General features: G+C 32.1%; 1 protein-coding gene and 1 non-coding gene across 2 annotated transcripts; both read right to left on the bottom strand.

Annotated features, from left to right (window-relative positions):
* Nucleotides 1-233: 233 nt before the first annotated feature.
* On the bottom strand, nucleotides 234-305 carry TRNAD-GUC (transfer RNA aspartic acid (anticodon GUC)). Its single transcript has one exon. It is a non-coding gene; the product is annotated as a tRNA-Asp (tRNA).
* Nucleotides 306-4395: 4090 nt separating this feature from the next.
* On the bottom strand, nucleotides 4396-8759 carry LOC143595380 (protein S-acyltransferase 21-like). The gene is made up of 10 exons (XM_077074409.1): nucleotides 8468-8759; nucleotides 7707-7820; nucleotides 7522-7627; nucleotides 7258-7457; nucleotides 6602-6670; nucleotides 6404-6475; nucleotides 6199-6327; nucleotides 5993-6073; nucleotides 5404-5610; nucleotides 4396-5327 (listed from the first exon to the last, which is right to left on the bottom strand). The coding sequence occupies exons 1-10, from the start codon at nucleotides 8510-8512 to the stop codon at nucleotides 4512-4514; spliced, it is 1839 nt and encodes a 612-aa protein (XP_076930524.1). The 5' UTR covers nucleotides 8513-8759; the 3' UTR covers nucleotides 4396-4511.
* Nucleotides 8760-11472: the final 2713 nt, after the last annotated feature.

Below are 11472 nucleotides of genomic sequence, written 5' to 3'. Positions count from 1 at the left end.
GTATGATTTTGTGAGTCAAATTGTTGGAAAAAACATGTTTTTGATAAGTTACTAATTATTTCAAAGATTCAAAAAAACCATCTAACAAGAGTGTTAATAGGGAATTCTGTTATATGACTACAAATATTGGCCACAGGTTATGTTTAAGGCATTAATATAACCACACCATAACCCCTCAACTAACAAAATATAACAAGAAAATTTTTAAAAAAACAAAATAAAACTTTTATATACGCCGTTGCCGGGGATCGAACCCGGGTCACCCGCGTGACAGGCGGGAATACTTACCACTATACTACAACGACTTGATGTTGTTACCTCTTTGTAATTTTTATTTCAATAATAACTATAGATCCGGTTGAGGCTTTTCATTATGTTTTTTTTGTGTTTGTTTAGAATATTAACAAATGAACATAAACGAACACGTTCATTTTCCTAAATCCTAACAAACAACCATGAACAAGAAAATTTGTTTGCTTACTTTATTGATGTTATACGCATAAATACGAGCACACCTGTTCGTATATGTTTAACTCTTCAAACCTCTAATTAATATGATGGGTAATAAAGATCATATACACTTAATAACATAACTTAAACATATACATGCAATAAATGAAACCACAAGTGGCGTTTACAAAAATGTTGATAAATACTAGTATATGGTCCCACTTAAAACAAATCCGCTCTATGGTTTTACTTTCATATTCATTTATGTATTGTTATTATATTAAAGTGCTTTTTTATTTAATTTTGTTATACGTAGGTGGCTATAGCGGACCAGTTAAAGCAAGATTCGAATATGATAACTCTCCTAGAAGGGAATCAGATGAGCACCACCCTCGAAGGTTAAATTGGTCTTTTTTAGCACAAAGTAAAGTTGATGTGATTATGCGAAATTTCAGTTTATTTGTATATAAAACCCGATATATATATTGTTTATAGAGTAAAGATGTGTTTAGTCTGAATTATTATGGGTATATTTATTGGCATGGGAGATAAGTAAAATTTGATGAACGTACACTATGGTTATAACAAATAACAACCGGTGGTGGTTGATCCATACACAACAACTTTCAAACAAAATAAATATCGTAAGAAAGTCTTAAACACAATGATCTCTTTCTCTCACCTTACTTGAATATTTGTACTTCTCATTTAATTGTTCTAACAACTTTCAAACAACCGGCGGTGTTTGATAGAGATATACAACAAATTTAAAGCAAACTAAATATCGTAGGAATGTCTTAAATACAACCCAAAAGTTAGATTCCGGTAATGGGAATGCTGCCATTGCTTTCGCAAGTTTGCATTACATAGGTGATGAAAAATCATCATTTTACCCCTACAACTTTCTATCATTTTATATCCCTTTGGTCAAAATAAAGAAATTAGAAATAGTAGTTGATCAAACAATTTCACCAATTGTGTTGTATTCACAAATGAATACAAAATTTTATAGTGTGGGAAGCATTCACAAAAGGAATAGGCATTCAAATTCAATAGTAAGTGCAAACAGATGTGTTGCAAACTGAATTAGAAAAACATTCAAATTACAGTGTGGAAGCCATTCACAAGTGGTACGAAAAATATGAATAATGACTGTTTAAATTCATTTGCATTACCTAAAACAAAATAAAAGGAAAAAATGTATAATCATTGTCTTGAAAGATGCATGGACTATACCTTAAATTAGCTAGATAACCTTGGACGTCAGGCTCGGTCAGCACGATTTTGAATGCACTACAGGTTGCATGATGCAGCTGCAAACAAACAAACCATGTAATAGTTTTGAAATGTTTCATCTTACATAGTGTACGTCCCACATACATTCCAGTCCCCAACCCAATCACATGTGTGGACTAATAGTAACCGACACGAAATAACATGTGTGGACTAATAGTAACCGACACGAAATATCGAGCCAAAACCAACCTGTTCACCAACAAATAACCCCTAACCCACTGCTCCAATAAGTTTACTTTCCATATGAAGTCATAACCACCAGAAGACAAATTAATTGTTGATACAATAAAAAGTAATCAAATAAAAAATACAACTTGATACTTAAACAAGTGACATCCTTCACAACTTTATAAGTAAAAAAAATTATTACACTTACACATTGTAAGTTTTTAATATTCGACATAACCTGAATCGACCCGTTTGTAATAGATGGGTATTTGATTGTTATAAAGTATTGAGTTAATAACTGTCTTCTCATTGTTCTAGTTTTTTTCCTAAACAAATTATATGTGCAGAAAAGAAGTAATTTTTATTAAAAAAAAAAACGTTTCCAAGGAAATCCATAGTTGAACTTAGAAAATATTGTGAAAAGGAACTCTTTACCCACACTTGACTATTCCTATTTTTGAAACCCACAAATTCCAAATTGGACATTAAAAGAATCTCAAATCCGAAAGGGTATCTTAAAAGAAAACTTTATATTGAGAAGCTTTCAAAAAAAAAAAAAAAAAATTCTACCACACTAAACGGATATTGCTTGCAGAAATGGAGTTTTTTACCAAAATAGGACTGGTGGAAAAATTATTTACTAAAATAGGTGTTTAGAAACTTATTTACCAAAATAAGTGTTTATTGGAATCTTACATTTCTCACTCCTAATTTTAGTGGATAAAAAGTAATTCTTATTTTTTAAAATAAAAGACAAGGGAAACTTATTTTTATATTCTAATATCTGCATTTAAATTATGTTTTTTTTAATAAGTCTATCTTTTAATATATTTCAAAAAATACAATTTTGTTTGAACAGCATTCAAAGTATACAGTTGTTAAGAAAATAGTTTTTACTTTTGTATCAAATCTTTTATTAAAAGCTTATTCAAACAAATATTTTTTAATTTCCTAAAACATTCAGTTAAGAGGTTTATAAATGTTTTTTTGCATCACGTCGTACCAATAACGACACGAACAGATACCGAACGAAGTCGATATCGACCGAATAGCGTCAATATTGGCATTGATATCTATCGAAGAACGTTGATATAGACATTATTATACGGTTGCGGCATACTTATTTTATCAATGTTTTGATCCATTACAATGACTCATTAGTTTTATTCTTGAAGTTTATATTATACAGTTTTGGAAAATAATTTTTGCATTTTCAGATGCAATTAATTATTTTGGAACCAAAAAAAAAAAATCAACTCGTTGACCTTATATATTAAACAATTATGATTCATGTATAATTTTTATTCATGTTTTATATATTTTGAGTTTACTTTTTATATATTTTGTATGAAATATGATAAATAGATATAATAAACATAACTATAATGTCTTTTAGAAATTAACAGCCATTAAATTTTATAGCCTATTGACATTTTTATAACAATTATTTTAATCCATTAAAATTAGGTGTGAGAAATGTAAGATTCCAATAAAACACCTATTTTGATAAATAAGTTTCAAATAATCTATTTTGGTAATTTCCACCCACCCCATTTTGGTAAAAAACTCTGCAGAAATAACAGCCCGTCCAAATTACCAAAGGAAAGCTCAATTACATGAAAATATGTTTAATAATCAAAAAATCATTATGGTAAAAAACTCTGCAGAAATAACAGCCCGTCCAAATTACCAAAGGAAAGCTCAATTACATGAAAATATGTTTAATAATCAAAAAATCATTATGCACTCCGTTGCCGGGGATCGAACCCGGGTCACCCGCGTGACAGGCGAAAATACATACCACTATACTACGACTTTTTATTTTTTAAAATCTGTTTTTCTCTTAAATAATAAAAATATCAACCAAACGGTTATAAAATAATCATTAACCTAATTCATTATTTTAACAAACAATATATGCAAAAAAAATTTGTTTGTTTTGTTAAAACGAATGAACATTAACACATGTCTTGTTCATTTATGCTCACTCATTATCATTTAGGGATTTTAATTTAAAGTCGTTCATTTATGCACATCACATGTTCACTCACTCATATCTCAGAACAAGTTTGATTTTCAGCCAATTCGTTTAATCCTTCACTTGTTCATTTATGTGCATTTGTGTTTGTTTATATTTGATTGTGCTCACTTACAACATTAACAAACGTATATGAAATCTCGTTGTTCATTAGTTAAAAACAAACATGATGACGTCCCCTTCGAACGTTTATGTATCACTAACTGGAACCAATTTGATTAAGATTATAAAACAGTTTGTTTAGGCTCATCAACATGTTCATTTTCTTAACAAACAACCGATGGTCCATCTAGGCATTCATATTCGTTGTTTATTCTATTGCTTATTCGGTTAAAGTTAAATGCACAAATATGAAATTATGAATACACCCTGTTCTTATTCATTTGGTTCATACCTCTCTAATTAACATGACTGATATAACAAAGATCATATACACTCATAACTGAACAAATGCTTGCAATGAATGAAACCAAAAGTGGTCTTTACAAAAATGTTGCAACACAGTAAATAAATACTAAAACATGGTCCCACCAAAATCAAATTCAGTACAAGGATCTCATTACAACCGAGGAGTCTGGTTTTGCTCCCTTGGAACAAACACCCGCAACTGCCCACCTCTCTGCGACCTCCCTTGCTGATTATAACTAACCGCAGTTGACCCCCTTTGACCACCACCCACAAGGGGCCCACCAAAGAATATTGACTGACCCGTGTAAGTCAACTCCGTGCCCGACGCCTGAGAAGTTGACCCACCACCCACACTTCTCGCAGTTGAAGCTGATACAAACCGACCCGCTTCTTGATCCCAGTACACTGAGGTCGATCTTGTACTTTCACCAACACCAAAATTGTTTCTGCGAGGGCCAGGTGCGGGCCCATGTTGGACCGTTGTGGGCTCGTTTTTACCCGACCAGGGTGATTGATTCGATGAAGAATTGTACACGGGGTTAAAATGGTCTCGCCCTTGTAACGGGCCTGGGCCCATTGGGCCCGGGCTGCTCATGTTACTAACACTATGATTGCAAGTTTCAATATCTTCACGGCTGGCCCGACTAGGTGGATACGAGCTTTTGGAGTGGGTTCGTTTGTGATGAGATGTGCTACACGGGCTGCTTATGATGCTCACGTTGCTGCTAGATAAACGGTCGGGATCATTCGGGTTGTTTCTGGAGCCCAATGGACGAAGAACAGAGGATTCGGCTCGGGCTTTTGCGCCTGCTTTAATCGCTTCGTTTGAATCGAGTTTTGCAAGCTTCCATGCACTTATTCTCACAGGGCGTTGCTGTACTTTCTTACCCTTGTCGGGAACTTGGACCGCATCGGGGTCGATTGTGGAGGGTAGGCGACCAGGTTCCAGATGTGGGATGACCTCGTCCTGATATCATAATGTTATTAATATGTGTTTGATTAAATAAAAATGTCTTGAGTTAATCATAATATTTTATAAATACCTGTTGGTCCATGAAGATTCTGGGAGGGGTGCACCAAGCACCTTTGTGTTGTAAACTCAAGCCGTGTGAGCTTCGGTTACTCATGCCAGTTACAGCAGAGCTTGTGGGTGAAGATTGCAGGCTCTGTTGGTCCATCCCGTCTATAGATGGGCCCGGTGGTTCGCTTTGGGTCCTCATTGCAACTACATACTCATATGTGGTAATGCCCTGCATCAAATATAGATAAATTGTGCATATGTTAGAAAAAAAAACTCATTTAAACTGATTATACGTGTAAACTGAGGATGTGGCAATGTTTGATCACATGTCATTCACCCTGCCACATCATTTGTTACATATAAAAAAATTGTCTGTGAAAAAAATTAGAGAGAAATTAATTTGTAAGTTTGGGAAAATGAACCTCATAAAAAATTATTAAATGTCAAATCACAAATGGCATATGCATAACTTTATGAGTGTCATATACTCTAAAAAAAATTTATGAAAGTAAATTACATTTTGGTACAACTCTACAATCACACACACAAATACACAAGCACACAAAACTATGAATACATACATATATATATATATAGAGAGAGAGAGAGACCTTTCGTATGAGGATTATGTGAAAGAAAAAGAGCTCTCCTAGTGGAATTGTGGCCAGAAGGGAAACAGCCGTACAAATCGCCTGTGTACACAAAAATGTCAAATCCTATGCCGTTTCACTTAGCAGTAACATATGTACTTTTAATGCATACAAAATCAATTTTATAAAAAAAACATTAGATTATTATTGACAGAAAAGATACATACCACGACAGTTGCAAATGGTGGTCTACTAAAGCCGTCTCCAAGTCTATCAGCAATCTGATTTTCTGTAGCTTTTTTATCAACAAAACATCTAACAAGAACCGCAATCCCGACCCCACACTCAAAAGTAAGCTGGCATCAAAATAGAATAAAAAAAATTTATAAACATTGTTGTAAACAAAATCAAATTTTTTTTTAAATAACTTACCCAAACAAGGCTTACAGCCATCAAGCACACAAATGTGAAGTAATTTTTCCTCCCAACACAATTGTTCAACCACTACATAAGAAATTAAATAATAATAATAATAATAATAATAATAATAATAATGACATGTAAATTAGAATAATAAAAAGTTACAAAAATAGTCCTTGCACTTTTCTTTTCATCACAATTGAACCTTACCCGACAATGATGATCAAATCCATCAACACATTTATCACAACTTCTGCAGTGTTTGCTATATTTTCGCACCTATAAGATAATAAAAATAAGATATATATGATTATATATTTACCAATAACTTTATAAAAATATTCACAAAATTAATACAAGGTTCAGAGGCTTATAAACGAACCGAATGAACACGGGCAGGCATGTTTGTGTTTGTTCATTTAACTTTCACCGAACAAACGATCGAACACGAACAACTAAACGAACAACGCTTTCTTGTTCGTGTTTGTTCGTTAGGAAAATAAACATGTCTGTGTTCGTTTGTTAGGAAAATAAACATATTCATGTTCGTTTATGTTAGTTCGTTAACAATATAAACGCACGGTTCACGGTCGTAAACAAAAGAACATAACTGCGTATAGATGAATGAACATAACCAAGCTAAAACCAATTAAAAGTAAATGTGGACGATGTATTGGGCTTATAAAAGTTACTAAAACCAGACTAAAATGCAATGAGCCTATAAAATGTAAATAAATATATTAATGAACGTAAACAAATATAAAGTAAAGAACATAAATGGAAGTTTGAACTTTTAGAAGGATATATATAAATTAACGCATAAAATAAATAATTTAAAAGAAACAAAACTATTAAAATGAAAGTACCTCTGCATTGCACAATGTGCAGAATAAAGCTTCTTCTTCAAATCCTTGTTGCATATCTTCATCATTTCTACAATCTTCTATAACAATACATCCACACAAAAATCCCCAAAATTTTGAACAGCAACCAGAGCTACTATCATCATAGATTCCACCATTTTGAAAATCCGTTTTGCTCGGTTCTCCTACAGAAGATCCATTTCCTGGTATACAAACAAACACACATTACACTTTGGTTTCAAGATTTTAATAAATTTACTGTTTTACCATTATGTGATCTATAAGGTGAAGCTCTCTCTGGTTCAATCAATATTCCAGGATCAGCAGGATCAATAGCTGTGCATCTTACGTAAAGAATGAATACACATAAAGCCTGAAACATAATATAACTATTAGAAACAACCTACAAATTGTAGACGTAAATAATAGTTGAAGGGCAACGTGTCATTTACCAAGAAGGAATAGACACCAATGGCCACGTGTTCATAAATATCTTTTCCAAGAAAAGGTGAGAAAAATGCATAGAAGGCGACTGAAAGTAAGAAGTATACTGTAATGGCCACAACCTACAAAACACAAATGGATCAAATAAATCAGCTAATATTAATAAAAGTTAAATTTTCATGATACAAATACAATATTATCATAATATATAAGTAACTTCGGTTGCCAATGTCGACTTCTGGTAAAAGTCTAGATTTTTGTTTCCCACATCTCTCTCCTATTAAATAATAATAATAATAATAATAATAATAATGATTTAAAATACTTAAATAAAATAATTAAAAATAATTAAATACCTAAAACTTATTCTAATATTTTATAAAAACTTACTAAATCATAAGAAGATTTTAGTTATATCTTATCTTAAAATCCTATTTTATTAACTTAAATGTTCATTATTTCTTATTTCACCAATGGGTTTCTAAGTTCTAACCTACTAATCAAGTAAAATAAGTAAAAATCTTTACCATCATAAGCAACTAATTATTTCTAAAAAAAACACCCAAATCCACTCTAATTCTTGTAATTTTGTAACTTACATTTAACTTGTATGAATGCCAAATGCAATGTTTCATAAAGTTAACCACTAAAGTTATCACCTTTGATACAATATGATCACAAAAAGTGTTACTTTTGCTAGTCAAATATAGTCAAAATCCCATAAAACAACCCACATTACAATAAACAGATCAAAAGACAAAAACTGAACCTGAAAGGTATGTGCAGGTAGTTCCCATCCATGTCTTCTAGCCATGATTCACAACCAAATTCAAAACCCTAAACCCCCAAATTCAATCAAGATCACCATTGAGAAATTAGGGTTTGTGTGTGTGAGTGAATGTGGTATCAATTGGGGGTTTTGTGAGTGTGTGATGAAGATAAACTGTGTGATCCACAGGAGCCCTAATAAGCATTCGATTGGTGAGTTGATTGCAGAGAGTTTAGTGGGAGTTGTGGACCAAGTGGACTTTATTATTGACTAGTGAGTGAGTAGTTATTGATTAGAAATAGAATAGACTAAGATTTCTATATATCTTCGTTATAAATCATATTTACCTAATATAAAATATAGATTTGAGATATATCTACTTGACATAAATGTCTATGTGTTGTGTTTGGTGGTTTGATTTGAAATGTAATGATAGTAAAGGATATATCATAATTATTAAAGTGAATCAGGTGAAAATCTTCACACGACGATGAATGCAGTAGCATGTGAGTTCGTTGCATGCTGATGTGGAGGTGACGATTTTTAAAAAGTTTTGCATATAATTATAGGTGCATGACTAACACGGTATTCATCGTCGTGTCATAAATTCTATTTATTATTAGAAGTAAATTTTAAAAGTGTTTTATATCGTTTTAGATTGGATTGTTTTTTATTGTTATTTTTAAAAACATAAAATTATTAACTAATTTAGTCATATGAGACACTTTAAGAAAAAAAAAAAGGTTACTTTCTTGGAGGGAAGTCTTACTATAAAATTTTTTTCTACCTGGAGTCACCTTTCATTTTATTTCTTTTAAAGCTCGAGATTATCTTATTTTTATTTTTCTCTACAAAGATAAAACTTTACATTTTGTGCAAATACATAATTTTTTAATAATGAAGGAAATGCATGCATAATTATCAAGATCAAAAGCTATCTACATGAGACAGCATAAAGCCAAAAAAACACACACTTTTATTATGTTTAATCTCACATACATGTATGTTGTGGCCAACCTTTAGTTCATATTTTTTATAAAACATCTTCATTCTTTATTCATAGTTTTTTATATTCATATAATCCATTCATATTTTTATTTATCTTTAACTTTTACTTCATTATCACCATCATCATTACAAAATTAAACATAACTTAAATTTATAGTTGTAAACTAATGAACTTATTTACATGTTTAATAAGGTTTATGGAATTTAAATCAAACGATGCATATACAACTAAATAAACTAACAAGAATCTTGAGATAACTAAAAAAATTAATAATATTCTTGAGATAATTAGTCATATTGATCATTGTCATTGGTATTTGATAATTAAACATATTTAAATCCAACTAATTTTGATTACTTTTAAGATCATGATGAGATTTGTGTATCGGAGCATTCATTTATGGGGACACTTTTGGTTAAATCTATAATTTCTACACATATTGATAACATTAATTATACTTTTAAAATGATAACTTGTATATTAAGATATAAATATATAGCGAAAAGTTAACCCATAAATAGATTTATCATAGGAAACCTACGACTCAAATGAATCAACAAAAGACAGGGTGGCATTATGGTAAATATTTCAACTTAATTACTATACTTATAAAATAATTACTCTGGTTATAAAATAGTTACGATATATAAAATTAATTACTTAGTTATAAAAACTAATTTCGTTGCAAAAATTATTCATATTGATCATCGTCGTGGTTTGATCAAGAAGTGTGAAGGAGCTGTGAGATGGACGATGGCAGTGGAGGTGCTAGCGATATGCTTGTCTTCGGCCATAGTAGCAACAAGAAGGTTTCGAAAAAAGAAGGCATGGGAATGGATTAGGCATGTTTTGAGTTTACCTGGCTTTTAATACATGAAGAGGTATGGTCTCAAACCCACCTAAAAATAAGAGAAGTCTTCGTGAGAGGGCCCACAAATTAACGTCGCAGAGCACTGATACTTGATATATTCAAAGAACATGATGTTGGCGGAGATCTCACCTCGCGCCAAACATCCATTCCGACATTCTAGAAGATTCGACATTCAAGATCGTCCTAGGTATGACACAAAAAGGAGTATCTTGGCAAAAGAGACCTCCAGCCAATAGAATGACAACAACACATCGTTGATAGTACTACACAGTACAAATGTCACCGTCAGGCAGTTGCCTTATTTGCCAACTCTCCTTGGGTACGTGCAAGCCCTCGGATTGGTGGACCTTATGACAACGCAGCTGAATCACTCTTTCTCTTTCTCTCCTCCATTCCGGCTATAAATACCACTCCACTTTCAATGGTAAAAAGATCTTAATCTCTTAGCGTAAATACTATCTAGTGCTTGACGATACTTTTTATGTAATCACTCATATCGATTCTCACGCCGGAGGGTGGTTACAAGAAGAACCCCCCCCCCCCTTCTCCAATCTCCTTCTCGTAACGAGCTTGTATACCACCTCGTGGGAATGACTACATTTAACCTAAGGACTAAGTAATTAGGCCAAGTGTTGAACCCGTGTTTTTTCAGAATCGTATAAACACAGGTGTAATTTGGTTACATCATTTAGTTATGGTTGTATATATAGTCAACAATTACAAGTAAAGATGAAAACAATTGAGATAGAGACAAGAAGTTATTTTATCTAAATATTGTAGTACTTCTAGCACAATTATATGTTTTATATGTAATGCAACCGTATAATTCAAACCAAAACTGTTAAACATATACGTCAATAAACAGGTTCAACTATTGGGCACGAAGTTAATTTAAAAATATGACGTAAGTTAGAAGTAGAATAGTTTGCTGTTAAAAAGATGAAACAAAAAAAAAAGACAGTGATTGTAGGGTTGGATCCGCAGACATGATTATTCTTATTCCATTAGAACTGTATTTCGGGTCATAGTTTATAATAATGGGTCGGGTCAGGTGATGGTTCATATAAGTTGCTATACGACTCCATCCATGTCACAATTTAACCATACTGAAGAGGTATGTACCCG

This window comes from Bidens hawaiensis, unplaced genomic scaffold (genome assembly GCF_021521415.1).
Source record: "Bidens hawaiensis isolate Kalapana, Puna unplaced genomic scaffold, B.hawaiensis_p1.1 tig00044942_1, whole genome shotgun sequence".
NCBI classification, from domain to species: domain Eukaryota; kingdom Viridiplantae; phylum Streptophyta; class Magnoliopsida; order Asterales; family Asteraceae; genus Bidens; species Bidens hawaiensis.
This window is presented reverse-complemented; position numbering and strand designations above follow the sequence as displayed.